The 15,536-nt window shown below is 29.2% G+C and overlaps 1 protein-coding gene across 1 annotated transcript; it reads right to left on the bottom strand.

The window, feature by feature from the left end:
• Positions 1 to 6,746: 6,746 nt before the first annotated feature.
• On the bottom strand, positions 6,747 to 9,875 carry LOC101504431 (probably inactive receptor-like protein kinase At2g46850). The gene is made up of 3 exons (XM_073370910.1): positions 8,874 to 9,875; positions 8,381 to 8,464; positions 6,747 to 8,258 (listed from the first exon to the last, which is right to left on the bottom strand). The coding sequence occupies exons 1-3, from the start codon at positions 9,676 to 9,678 to the stop codon at positions 7,222 to 7,224; spliced, it is 1,926 nt and encodes a 641-aa protein (XP_073227011.1). The 5' UTR covers positions 9,679 to 9,875; the 3' UTR covers positions 6,747 to 7,221.
• Positions 9,876 to 15,536: the final 5,661 nt, after the last annotated feature.

Genomic DNA, 15,536 nt, shown 5'->3' with positions numbered 1-15,536 from the left:
AACTGTGTTATTGTAAATATGCATGTAATCTGAATTGAGTGTTTTATACTAAGTTCTGATTAATTTATTTTCTGATTAATTTATTTTCTGCTTATATTTAGCTTGATTTGAGTGTTTTATACCAAGTTCATGTAACAATGAGTGTTTTATATTTAGCTTGATTTACATGAACTGAACTGAATATAAATTAGTAATTTACATGAACTGAACTGAACTGAATAGAGAGATTCTCTTTTGCTCAGTGCATATATATATATAGATTCTTCAGAATACTCATTTCTAATAATTCATCATCTCCTAAAGTATTGTGATAAAGACAATGATAACAATATTTTTAATCCAATAAACAATGATAAAAATGTTTTTAATGTCATCCCAACCCAAATAAACCAAACACAAAAATAAAATAAAGAGACATTTTACAGCGCTTATCTTAAAAAGCGCTGTAAAAGATCCTTTTAAAAATAAAATAATGAGTGTTTTATACCTTTTACAGCGCTTTTCACACAAAGCGCTGTAAACGACTCTTTTGAAAGTGAGTAAAAAAGACATTTTACAGCGCTTATTTGACAAAGCGCTGTAAAAAAGCTTTAAAAATAATATTCATCAGACACCTAATTTCTTCAAACACCTTGTACGCATCATGGGAATCCAAAAAACATCAGACACAAACCCATTTCTTCAAACACCTTGTACGCATCATGGGAATCCAAAAAACATCAGACACAAACCCATTTCTTCAAACACCTTGTACGCATCATGGGAATCCCCAAAAACACCAGACACAAACCCATTTTTCGCAACATGGCAATGATCCTGAATACCAATTAAGTTTCGATTTAAGAAGGAAAGAGAATGTAAAGAGATAAAAAGGGTGTTGAGGTGGAGATTGAATTGTGAAAGAGTAAGCTTTGATGTTTGTGAAGAAGATGCATAAAAGGAGAAGAGTTTGGTGAAGAGGAAGGGATTTTTGTGGTGACCAGTTACTACTATGTGGGTTTTGCATGCATGTTGAGCTTGTTTAAAAAATAACATAACATAACAAAACACAAAAACAATAAGGCCTTTTACAGCGCTTATTTGGAAAAAGCGCTGTAAAAGAGCCTTTTAAAATTAACATAAAGAGACATTTTAGAGCGCTTATGTGGAAAAGCGCTGTAAAAGGCTTTAAAAAACATTCATATAACATAATAACACACGGAGGTCTTTTACAGCGCTTATTTGGGAAAAGCGCTGTAAAAGAGCCTCTTAAAATTAACATAAAGAGACATTTTAGAGCGCTTATGTGTAAAAGCGCTGTAAAAGGCATTCAAATAACATAATAACACACGGAGGTCTTTTACAGCGCTTATTTGAAAAAAGCGCTGTAAAAGAGCCTTTTAAAAATTTAACTAAAGAAGCCTTTTAGAGCGCTTATGTGTGAAAGCGCTGTAAAAGGCATTCATATAACATAATAACACACGGAGGTCTTTTACAGCGCTTATTTGAAAAAAGCGCTGTAAAAGAGCCTTTTAAAAATTTAACTAAAGAAGCCTTTTAGAGCGCTTATGTGTGAAAGCGCTGTAAAAGGCATTCATATAACATAATAACACACGGAGGTCTTTTACAGCGCTTATTTGAAAAAAGCGCTGTAAAAGGCATTCAAATAACATAATAACACACGGAGGTCTTTTACAGCGCTTATTTGAAAAAAGCGCTGTAAAAGGCATTCAAATAACATAATAACACACGGAGGTCTTTTACAGCGCTTATTTGAAAAAAGCGCTGTAAAAGAGCCTTTTAAAAATTTAACTAAAGAAGCCTTTTAGAGCGCTTTACAAAATAAGCGCTGTAAAAGGCTTATAAAAAGCGCTGTAAAAGTGTTACGTATATATAACAGTTACCTCTTCAGTTTCCTCTTCATTACGTAACCTTCATCTCAACCTTCATTTCTTCTCTTCTTTTGCAAACCCTATCATCCCGTCCTTTACGAACCTTATTTCCACGATCATCTCCTTCATTTCGAACCTTATTTCCATCCAAGATCATCTCTCCCATTTCACACAATATATTTTCATTGAAATACGTAACCCTCATTACGTATTTCTTCAAACCGTATTTCTGTGAACCATATTTCTGTGAACTTTCTGCAAACCCTCTTTTCTTTGCATTTCGTCTTTCTTCGAACCATCATTATTCAGGTATTGATGTTATTAAATTTTTGTAATCATTAGAATGCATGTTGAGCTTTTTTAAGATATACTGATACATGTTGAGTTTGTTTATAATAATGCATGATCCATGTTGAGCTTGTTGATGTTATACTAAAGTGCATGTTGAACTTGTTGTAGTTAAATGGATACAAACAAAGATTTAGAAGTTCAAAATGAAGAAGTTGGCACCTCTAAGACTTACGAAAAAGAAGTCAAACGTGGTGCAACTATCATGCAAAGGGTGATTAAAGCACGGAGCAGTGGCATTAAATTTGAGGTATACTATATATACTCTGTTTGCTGTGTGTTTTTTTATCTTTTTTTAGGGTTTAGGGCATGTACTTACTATATGAGTTTATTAGGTTGGCTGGAACGAGAGTGGTCAGCCAGTTGACCCCAACAGCTCCATGTTTGTAAGCTACATTGGGGCTGTTGTTCGTCAAAATGTCCCAATAACAATAGACAACTGGAGAGATAAGGCGTTGAAGGATGCCAAAGATATCATCTGGAATGACATTCAAGTAAATATTTTGATCTACTCTTTTGTCATTTATAATTTTTTTTCTGTAAAATACATTACTTATAATTGTTTTCATTGCAGACCACTTTTGTTCTTGATGAGGAACGAAAGTCATATGTTTTGAGAGTTGCTGGGAAAATCCATCGTGGATTTAGATCCCATCTCTCAAATTTCTATCTAAAAGATAGAGAAGGAAACACAAATGCTGAACCTCCAAAGATATATCAACATTATATATCAAAGGATGAATGGAGTGCATTTGTTTCCAAACGTTCTGACCCGGCGTTTGTCGTAAGTGATTAATTTATTAGCATTTGTGTTTTATTATTCATATTCGTAGCGTATTTTAAATTTTTACACAATTGCTATTTTTTTTTTATATAGAATATTAGTAAGGCAAATCGCGAACGGGCAAGCAACCCAAAACACCCATACAAGAAATCACGTATGGGATATGCACGCCTTGAACAAAAAATTGTAAGTAATTAAACATCACTTGTAATTTGTATTATAAACTATAGTGTGTAACTAATTTGTATTATTTTGTTTATGATTTTAACGAATAGAGAAAAGACACCCAAGCCGATCAACCCTTGGGTCGTCATATCTTATGGAAGGAAGCGCGTGTTAACAAAGAAGGAGTGGTTGATAATGAAAATGTCAAGAAAGTTGTAGAACTTTGTGTAAGTATATTATCACTTTAATATTTTTTAATATTGTATTTTAAAAATGCTATTGAACTTATCTTTTTAATGTTACATGTATTTTAGGAAACTATTGAACAATTTTTTTAAAAAGCGTTGTCTTTTATCTTTGTGCCCAAAATTATTTTTGATCCAAAATCACTTCACAATCAGTGCACACAACAACAAAACATATTCAAATACCATAAGCAGTTCACACAATCAGTAGAACATAAATCAGAACTCTGTAACTTTTTTAACATATATGTAACTCTGTAATTTACAACCTAAGTAACTACATTCAGATACATATATACAACCTAATTTACAACCTAATTACCTACATTCAGATACGTATATATATATAACCTAATTTACAACCTAAACTACATTCAGATCCATATGCATGTTCATATATTGTGTCCTATGATCATTTACATATAATAACTAACAGAATATACATTATATGCACTAGCTACCATATAATATTCAGATCCCTTGCCCAGCAGCAAGCTATTTCCCAGAAAATCAAATAATTTTCATGTCAAGCACGTACTGACACCATTCTTCCTTTAATTCCATCAGATCTTCCTCAGAATATGATGGACTGGAATTGGCAAAGTACTGCAATATAAAAATTGAACATATTATATTAAGTTAGTATCAAATATATAGATAATTTATATATGAAAATCATATAATGCAAATACCGTACCGTTTCTGGGATAATAGTTTTATTCTTCTCAACAATCTCCTTCATGAATCTCAATATGTAGTACCCACAGTCGATGTTATTTGTTTGACGAGGGCACTTTATTGAGATCCATGTAATGTTATTAGACTTCTGCTTCGACACTTTAGCACCTCTTTGAGCTCGATAAACTTTTAAGGCACTATCGAATGAATAAATGTGATTATTAGAGCATGAATATTTATATATATATATATATATATAAATATTCATGCTCTAATAATCACATTTATTCATTCGATAGTGCCTTAAAAGTTTATCGAGCTCAAAGAGGTGCTAAAGTGTCGAAGCAGAAGTCTAATAACATTACATGGATCTCAATAAAGTGCCCTCGTCAAACAAATAACATCGACTGTGGGTACTACATATTGAGATTCATGAAGGAGATTGTTGAGAAGAATAAAACTATTATCCCAGAAACGGTACGGTATTTGCATTATATGATTTTCATATATAAATTATCTATATATTTGATACTAACTTAATATAATATGTTCAATTTTTATATTGCAGTACTTTGCCAATTCCAGTCCATCATATTCTGAGGAAGATCTGATGGAATTAAAGGAAGAATGGTGTCAGTACGTGCTTGACATGAAAATTATTTGATTTTCTGGGAAATAGCTTGTGCTGGGCAAGGGATCTGAATATTATATGGTAGCTAGTGCATATAATGTATATTCTGTTAGTTATTATATGTAAATGATCATAGGACACAATATATGCATATAATGGATCTGTTAGTTATTATATAATGGATCTGAATGTAGTTTAGGTTGTAAATTAGGTTATATATATATACGTATCTGAATGTAGGTAATTAGGTTGTAAATTAGGTTGTATATATGTATCTGAATGTAGTTACTTAGGTTGTAAATTACAGAGTTACATATATGTTAATAAAGTTACAGAGTTCTGATTTCTGTTCTACTGATTGTGTGAACTGATTGTCTATAATATGTTCTGTTCTACTGATTGTCTATAATATGTTCTGTTCTACTGATTGTCTATAATATGTTCTGTTCTACTGATTGTCTATAATATGTTCTGTTCTACTGATTGTCTATAATATGTTCTGTTCTACTGATTGTGAAGTGATTTTGGATCAAAAATAATTTTGGATACAAAGATAAAAGACAACGCTTTTTTAAAAAAATGACATAAAAAGCTAAAAAGCGTTTTTCATTTCAAATAATTAATTTACAGCGTTTAAAAAAAAAAACACACACACACATTTTACAGCGCTTTTTTTAAAAAGCGCTGTAAAATGTTGTTCTAAAGCGCTTTAATGGTGCACCGTTTACAGCGCTTTCGTGAAAAAGCGTTGTAAAATGTACACGAAAAGCGCTGTAAAATGTAGACCCATAATATGAAATTATGGGTGGGCATTTTACAGCGCTTTTTTGAGAAAGCGCTGTAATATGCATACCCATATATGAATATATGAAATTATGGGTGGGCATATTACAGCGCTTTCGTGAGAAAGCGCTGTAATATGCCAACCCATATATGAGTTATGGGTGTGCATTTTAGAGCGCTTTTTTGAGAAAGCGCTGTAAAATGCATACCCATAACTCATATAATGGGGTGCATATTACAGCGCTTTTTTGAAGAAGCGCTGTAAAATGTGCATAACAAGCGCGCGTTGTATTTACATGTTTTATAGCGCTTTTTTAAAAGCGCTGTTGTATCATTTACAGCGCTCGTTTCCACAGCGCTTATTTTTTTGAAAAAACGCTGTAAATGGCTTAAAAAAAGCGCTGTAAAATCCGTTTTTTCGCGTAGTGAGAACAAAAAAAATGTTAAAATTATGAAAGATTTGGAATGGAGGAAATATATTGAAATGAATTTATGAGATGAAAAGCATGAACTCTCAAAGTTGTGATAATCACAATGAGTTTTAAATACCTTTTTATATTCCATTTGTTATAGACCAATTCACGATCATGATATCTTAAAGCCTTTATTCTTGTTTAAAAAAGATGAGGCCTTGATTTGTGTAGAATAATGGCTGTATAGTATATAGTATAGTATAGTAGGTTGTTGATCGATTTCATAAAGAAATGGAAATACTACCGTCCATGTTTTGACATTTTACAAATTGCTTGCACGTTCTACCGGAAAATCACTTTTCATTGCTTCGTGGGTCATACGTTGCACCTACGCAAAATAATCCCATTCACAAATTTAATCCAATCATTTTTATTTATTTATTTACGACTATTAAATATTTGAGTCAAATCATTTGATTTAATTTCAAACATATAATAATATAAAAAAAAAATATGGAAATTGGTTGTTAATTTGAATATTGTAATCATTTCTCAAAGCTTTTTTTAATATATATGGTAATCCTTTGCAATAAAACAGAGTAGTACTGTATATAAACAAAAGTAAATATAGATAATATACTTTTACTTTTGTTTATATTTAAATTTAGAAGAGTAATATATATATATGTATATATATATATAAGTATAACAGGATTTTTGAGAAAGAAAGTCTAATCAAAATATGAATCTGCATCAAGATTTTGTGTCTCCGCAACACCAATACAATTACACATTAAAGTACAATTCTCCATAATATCACAATTGCAATTTAAAACTTAACTACTATATAGTATATATAGTAAATGATTTTACACACACATAAATATTAAATAGCAGTTGATTCAATTTTTGAAATCAACATTAATTGCATACATTAGCTTAATTATACAGCTTAGTTTACAACCATAGCACTCAATCCAGTCCAAATATACAGAGTTAGGGGATTTCTAATGCACACGTACACAATTATGGTATCTCATTGTTGCTTTCATTTTCTTTTTTGAGGACGATTTAAAGTAACTAGAGTGTAGTTTCACATAAACATTACCAAAATCAGTGTAAACTACGGTGATTTTGTAAAAGTTATAAAGTTTAGTTTATGTAAAATCACGGTAGCTCAATATGATTTTACTAATTCCACTACAAAATCAAACATGCAAGTGATTTTGACAAAGTTACACTTTTTAGTTTCAACAAAATCTCGATTAAATCGTGATTTGGCCAAATTCATTGATAGGAAAATTCAAGGAACATTCATAGAATCAGGAGACATTGAAATCATTTGAAGAAGGCTAGAATTTGAGAATGTTTCTTCCAATGAAAATCCTTTGACATCACTCTCTTTGCTCAAATGTACCAACTCCCTAGCAACATCAATCATTCCAACTTTTCCATCACCACCAAACAGCAAACACCTTGTTGCAAGATCAGCAACAATCTGTATCTGCTCTTGACAACAATTAGCCATTTCATGATAATCAAGAACAGGATCAACAATTTCTTCAATCTTACCATCTCTTATTTTCTTCAATGCCAATGTAGGTGAGTCCAATTTATTTGAACCATATATAATCTCAAGTAGCAAAACTCCCATATCATACACATCATTTCTGCAGAAACTCAACCGTTCGCGGTTCGTGTAATCGTAATCAACATCAGAAGAATTAACTATTCCAAATCCTGCAATCTTGACAGAAAAATCATCATCTAGGAATATGCAACTAGACCTTAGGTTATGATGAAATATAGGAGGTGATTTATCATAATGTAACAATGCAATAGTACTAGCTGTTTCTGCTGCAATACTTAATCTCTTATACCAATCTAAACCAATTTTTTGTAAATGTTCTTCCAATGTTCCATTTGCAGGATATTCATAAACAACTAGAGGATTGTATCCACATTCAATGCAACATCCAAGAATTGATGCAACATTTCTATGTACAATAGTACATAGAATTTGAATTTGTGACATTACTTGAATGATGTCTTTTTCATTCTCACATTTTATTTTCTGTATGGCTACATGTGATCCATCACCTAGGACTCCAGCATACATTGTTCCATTGTTAGATTGCATGAGTTTTTTGCTGTCTTCAAAATTGTTTGTCGCTTGTTCTAGCTCAGTTTGGCTGAATAGTCGAGTTCGACACGGTTTTCGGAACGAAATGTTGTGGTAATAAGCTTGTTCAGTATCAAACATTCCTGGCTTTTCTTTTCTTTTTAGAAGATAGAATAGTGATGCCAATGATGCAACAATAAGAATAGGACAAAGGATTCCTGCGTTATAAGGACTAAACTCGTGAGTTAACTCTTAAACTCTTAATTTAATTAGTGATTTAACACTCTAAATACTTGATTCTTGAAAAATCATTAGAAGCTTACAATGCTATGTTACTTACCAGCAATGATAACCATTTTTCTTTGATCATGTCTTTTGATGTAGCAGTCACTTCCATATGCTTCCTTTCCATTTTTGACACATGCTGCAATGGATATATATTCATTAAGCAAAAGTAGAAATAAGAGCTGAATAGAGACTTCAAAGCCAGAAATCCATTTATAGCAGAAAATAGAGAGATAAGTTATTAATTTCTCTTAAGTATCAATCATGTATTTACCTCTCTTGTGGTTGTTTTCTCACATATGCCATGTTCACTTTAGAACAGTTATCCAAATAAAAAGGCCTATTTTAGAGTATGAATCAACTCTTACTAACTGAACTAATCTTTCATTCAATATCACAATGTTTTTGAGGGTTATGCACTAATTAAAGATGATAAAAAAGTTCAAATAAATGCAAAATAACAGCCAATATATAATGTCAGAAAAAAGCAAATAATATAGTTTTGCAACCACATAATGATGATAAAAAAAATCATGAAAACTACTCACACAATAAGCATCCTGTCCCATTAGCAAATCCATCACCAACATATCCATCTTGACAAACACACCTTACACCACCTTTAACTGCTGTAGCATTCACCATATCTCCATTCTTTGCACAAATCTCCTTAGAAATGTTCCTAGGAACACCCCATTCCAATTTCACACCACGTTTTCCTGAATAAGACCCTTTCAAAACAACCCAACTAGAAAATCCCCTGCATCCAAACATAGAAAAAACAGAAAAACTTTCACCAACATGCCATATACTATGATCAGAAAGTGGATAACAACATCCAAGTGAACCACCAACACTTCCATCACAACCAGGAAGGTTAACTGTTTCACAATCTGCTTTACAAAGTGAAGAATCTTCACAATCATAGAGACCAACAACATTGTCAACTGAGACACCAAAGTAGTTCTTTCCATCAAAACTCTTGTCACCAAATGAGTTCAAATCGTTGTATTGTCGACACGACGATGAGCTTGGAAAGTCTACTAATAAACCATCTGAGAAGAATTCCAAAATGGGATAGTTTGAAGAACCAATTTTGATCAAAAGGGTGGAAGAATTTGTGCAAGTGAGGTGGAATATTGAAGTTGATAATGATACACATGAAGTATTGACATGAAATGGAAAAGGAACATGGAGTTTTCCACATGTTTCATTGCAAGAATTTGGAAGCATAGGAGGGTTTGTTAGTTTTGTTTGCACTTGTTGGAGGGAACAAGTGAAAGGTAAGAACAAAAGAAGTGAAAAAGTGATGGAAACAAAACAAGTCATGAGGAAAACAACAACATGAAACATTGGCAGTGAAAGAATCTATTTGAGTGCAGTGATATGAATGTGTTAAAGAAAACATAATAGGTTCATGGCATGGCACTACCTTTTATTGCATAATAATGGTAAATGAATCTTGGAATAATGAGAAAGTGTTTTTGAAAGTATAAAGAAAAACACATATATACATAAATAACCAGAAATTGTTTAACTGATGTAGGGTACAAAACATATCCTTAAAATTGTATTAGTCATTTTGCATCCATCCATATAAATATAAAGAGGGTTTGATGGACCGATAATTAATCTATTAATATTATATAAAATTTCGTTTGTCATCTTTAAAAAAAATTTATTCACAAAACTCGAATCTAAGACTTTGTTTGAAAATTGGAACGAAGAGTCACTAATATCAACAACTTAATATTAATGAGAATTTTTAACTGTCAATAATAAAATGACCTTAAGCCAACATTTAGTTTAATAAACCATAGTAATTAATTAAGGTCTTTAAAGTTGTGTAATACTCCATAATATAATAACAGGCGTAGGTAATTGATTGATTATGATAAAAATATGAATATAAAAGTAGATAGATAGTTTTGTGATAGTGTAGTAAGAGACACGTGTAAAAATCAGGGAGGTATATTGGGTAAAGAGGAAGACATAGAAGTTGAGGAAGAGGGAGACGATTGGTCTGTGGAATAGGGTGCAATTGGTACAAAAATAATATGTGGGAGTGTGTGTTGAGTGAGCGTGGCCAAGGGGTGTGAGAATTTCAACCTCGTTGAAAATTGCACAAGGGTATACTTACGTACCATATAGTTTGTATGAGTATATCATATAAATTCTATGAGTTTGGAGCACACAATCAGGAGATATCAAACATTTTTTTATAATCTAAAGTTTCAGAATTACGGAATGTCAGATCTGTCAACAATGTAAGGATGCGTACCTTACAAAAAGAGACACCTATATAATATTAATATTATATACTTACTATTTTACATTTTTTTAATATAGTAATATAGGACGAAATCTCTCCTTTTTTATTAAGAAAACTTAATTTTGATAACGACTGGGAGAATAATAAATCTGGATCGCAAGGAATTAGTTCACAATGTAGAGGTTTAAGCTATTATACTATGGTTAAAGAAATTGTAAACTCAAATCTCAATGTATGTCATATAAAAACACTTTTCAAGTTTTTGAAAAGTAAAGATAAAATTAATTTTGACAATGATGTTATTTTAATTGAGGTTCCTGTACGAGAGACTGTAGTTGCAGTTTCATCTAAATCACAAAAATATAAACTTAAATTATAGGTTTATTTGTAGTTTTACCTTTCTATTATTATTAATTTACGAAATTAGTCTTTTTATTTTAAAAATCGGTCATTTTAGTCTCTCTCATGATTTTGAGCTAAAAAAATGATGATTTAACATATTTTAAATGATGTGACATACAATTTTATAATATAAAATCATCTATATGCATTAATTATTCATATATCATTAATTAAATTAAAAATATAAAAATTTCTGAATTTGAAAACTAAGTTTTTACGGCATTTTATTCTAATTTCATAGATGTTAATTATTCTACATCATTGTATCATATGTCGCGTTATTTAAAGTATCACATTATTATTTTTTAGTTAAAAAATTAGAAGAAATAATTAAAACTGACTATTTTTAAAATACATAATCAATTTCGTGAATTAATAAAAATAAGAGACTAAAATTATAATTAAGCTTAAATTGTAAAGGAATTTTTTTTTAAAGGCAGATCAATACAACTCTCAAACTAAAAGTGTTTTTTTTTTGTCAACTAAATAAAAAAGTGGTCTTAAATTTATTTAATTTGAATTTTAGTTTTGTCCTCTTATAAATTATATTACCAAATAGTTTTTTTAATTCTCTATTTTAAATCTATTTTAAAAAATTAGATTATTAAATAGGTTTTCTCTTTTTTTCATCTCTAAAACTGTTTTTAAAAACAAATATCTCAAATATATTTTTTTTTAATTCTATTCTTTAAAACAATTTTTAAGATCAAATTTATACAACAATTTTTAAAAACTAAAATGCAAAGGTGTTTCAAACAAACCTTATTCTTTTGTTTCCGTTTTTATTTTTGTTTTTCTTGATTATTTTCTCTTTTATTATCTCTCAATAAAATGTTACTTTTCGCTTATTTTTTAAGCTAAAAAGTAATAAGGTAAATTATCTTGACCTCTATTGAGTTATGTTAAAATATCATTAACATTCCCTCTAAATTTTATCCATATTTATCTATTAATGCCTATCTATTTCTTAAAAAAAAAACAAAGTGTCTAAAAACTTCATCGGTCTCATTTCAACGGAATATGTGTATTCTCATTTAACAGAGTATGCGTAATATTTAGTAAAAAACAAAACAACATTAATGTCTCTTACAATTTTAAAAGTATATATACCATTAAAACTCTTAGTTATCTTTCAAGATCAATATAGTCAATATTTAACTCTTTCAATGTAGATTTTAGTATCTTGTAACTCATTTTAATGGATGAAATTTTTCAAAATTCTTATAAGTTTTTTAATGAGTTCACTATAAGAACAACATTTTATATTTTTTACTATAAGAGCAACATTTTATAATTTCTTATTGATATTAGTTTTTTCACAAGTTTCTTACTTGTTTCATTCATCTTGTTCATTATTTTTAGACTCTTGATTGCAAGAATTTGCAAATTTTTACCATATTTGTGTGTTTTGTTGTTACTGTTATGTAACTTATCTTGTATTTGAGATAAAATAAAGAAAACCATTTTGTTTTTTAATATAGAATAATTTTCCTAAAATAATAATAATAGTATTCATATTTATGCTGTGCTTATTACATACAACTTAGAAGAGTTGATGCAGAAAATGATGGTAGGGCGTAAAGCCCAAATATGCGCTTAGATTAGCGTAATCTAGTGTTCTACGTTTAGATTATTCTTTTGATGTTATCTAAGAATAACTTTTAAAATAAAATTAAAACATTAGGGCAATTTAATTTCAGTTTTCATTTTTATTAATTTTATTCATTAAGAGGTAAAAGAAGTTTGAAATAACTACAAAAAGAAACTTTTGAAATCAACAATTATTTGCATTTTTAAAAACTATGAAAATATCAACAACAAAAATTTATTATTTCAAAAGATGCATATTTATTAACTAATATTTTATCTCAATAAAAAATTCATCAAAATAAAATAAACACACATTTTAAAAAATAACGAAAAAATATTTTCACAAAATAAATAACTCTTTATTATTCTAACAAAAATAAAATCTAAAATAGTTTTCTTTTTACTAAAATAAATTGTAACAATACTTGAAAAAGATTAATGCCAACAAGTATAAAATATGTAGAATGAGTGGATTTTTGTGAAATTAAGGTAAGGTCGTGGAAATAGTTTCGGAAATTTTAATGTTAATTTACTTCTTTTTATAAATGATTTATTTATATACACAATTAATTTTGTATATGATTAATAAATTATAATTGTTAAATTATTAAAAATGTTTATTTTTATTTTTAACTATTTAAAAATCTCACAAATAGCTGTGATATATTCATAGTATAAAATATTTTATACAAACGGTGAATGAAAATCATACTCTTTAATAAATAGTATGTCAACTTTTTGGATAATATTTTTACGAGAGACAAACTGTTCGAAAAAAATCAAATTTCAACATTAAAAGTAATATTGTAAATATATAATATTAAAATATTCAAAACATGAATTGCATTATTATATATCGTAAATATATAATATTTATACAACGATTTGCGTGAAATAGAAGCTATGGATTTTGTTGAAAAAACAGTATTGTGAATATAATAGTAGAAATCTTAATATAAAAAAAATGGCAGTGGTGTTTAATTGGGTTATAATAAAGTCAAGTGCACTTTTTATTTTCCATATAAAAAAAAAGGTAAAGTGCACCTTTTCACTCTGGATGAAGAAAAAAGAAGAAGAGTTTATTGTCCTAAATAGGCATCTTTTGTGATGGATGATCGAATTGGTAACACAGAATTATGTTATTCTATAATTCACAATTCACAGTGACCAGCAAATATTTTATTCTTTTATGAAACCAAAAAGTGGAGTTTTAAGGTTTTCTTTATGTGTTAGGTCCACTTAGGTGGAATAAGTTGTTTTCTTTCTTTTTAACTGATGTGGTAGTGGAAAATATGTGATGTGATAACAATTCAACAAAAGTAGAAATAAATGGATATGAAAAGGATATAGCAAAGTTTGATTTTAGACATTCCACCTGTCTTCCATCTACATTTCCACGTCGTGGAGCATGGTTAAAGTTTCAATTAGCATAATAAAAGGGTGAGAAGTTTTATAATAAATTGAGAAGAATATTTATTTATTTATTCATTCAATTTGAAATAAATAAATAGTTGAGTATAACTCATAGATAGTATTAAATGGATAGAGGGCAAATGAGTCTTAAGAGAGAAAAAATGTGATTTCTCTCGATGAGAAGGAAATTCACAAAAGGAGTGTTGAGGTAGTTGAAAATGGCGCTAAACAAGCCAAAAATCTTTAAGCGGGAAAAGTAATTATGACTCTTTTGAACATGACACATCCTGATTGATTGATTGAAGAGGGAGACACGGTGGTGATCTTGACCAATTTCTCTTAACGATTTTAGTATTGACAACAATTATAATTACATGTTTCATATTCCAATTTTATCAAATCTTATCATCTTCTTCTTGCCCTTCCTTTGTAAAATCACAACTAGAATCCTCTCATGTCATTTTGATAACCAATCATTTCATCTAAACACCATCTAACTCATTTAGACAAAACTATCAATCAAATCGTTGTATTGATTCCGCAACTTCAACTATTAAGGTATCGACAAAGAGAATACAAAAGTCGCAAAGGATATTCACAAGAAGTCAAGTGAACAAAAACATAGAATTCTCTTTAAAACCTCTAACCCAACCTGATATGTCGCAAAAAGACATCATTTCAATCTAACAAAGATATTAAAAATGAAATATGGTCATCAGTTTCAACAAAATACCATATTCACACAAGAAAACCATAATTTCTCATATCTAAGTCACCAACCTAAACCCAACAAAATAAAAAACGTCAATAAAATACCATATTCACACAAAAAAATTATAATTTCTCATATCTAAGTCACTGACTCTAAACCCAACAAAAAAAAAAAAAAACACCGTAACACTTTTCTACATATATTATTTTTTGTTTTCTAAATTATTTTTCTCGTTCTTATTTGGCAAAGCTTCGATGCGCCTAATTAAATTTTTTAGACATATGAGATGCACTTTAATCAACAAGGACCAAAAATTAAGATAAAACTATTTGGAGGACGATTATTTAAAAGAAATTTGTATAAGGACTTAAAATAAAAATTAATATATTTATAAAGACAAAAAGCTTAATTAATATAAAAAGTAATTAAGTGTACAATAAAATAAGAAATAGGCATTCTCCAAGAGTACAATTTTTTTAACACGGTCCAAATTTTATTGTATTGTATAAATTAAGTTTTATAATTATGTTTTTAACAAGAGCAACACTCTTTTTCTTTAGACTCAGCTGTTCCCTTTTTTGATTGATTTTTTTAATTATATTTTATTTAAATAAGTAATTTCTATATATATTTAGTTTTTTTTATTTCATCGCCTTAATGCGATATTTTTGTTTTTCCATTATGTTGCCGTGTTAATAGATTCAGATTGGAAAAATCAGTCTCGAAAGTGCAGATTAAATGAATGTTTTAACATTATAGCCTTTTTCACATTTATTGATACTTATGTATTATGATATTTTGGTGCTTTTTCACTTCAATTCC

This window comes from Cicer arietinum, chromosome 7, assembly GCF_000331145.2.
Source record: "Cicer arietinum cultivar CDC Frontier isolate Library 1 chromosome 7, Cicar.CDCFrontier_v2.0, whole genome shotgun sequence".
NCBI classification, from domain to species: domain Eukaryota; kingdom Viridiplantae; phylum Streptophyta; class Magnoliopsida; order Fabales; family Fabaceae; genus Cicer; species Cicer arietinum.
This window is presented reverse-complemented; position numbering and strand designations above follow the sequence as displayed.

Coding starts and splice junctions, on each gene's coding strand:
- LOC101504431 (XM_073370910.1), bottom strand. CDS start 9,678: ATGTTTCATGTTGTTGTTTTCCTCATGACTTGTTTTGTTTCCATCACT. Junction 8,465..8,873: donor TGGGACAGGATGCTTATTGT/GTGAGTAGTTTT, acceptor TATCCATTGCAG/CATGTGTCAAAAATGGAAAG. Junction 8,259..8,380: donor AAAAATGGTTATCATTGCTG/GTAAGTAACATA, acceptor CTTATAACGCAG/GAATCCTTTGTCCTATTCTT.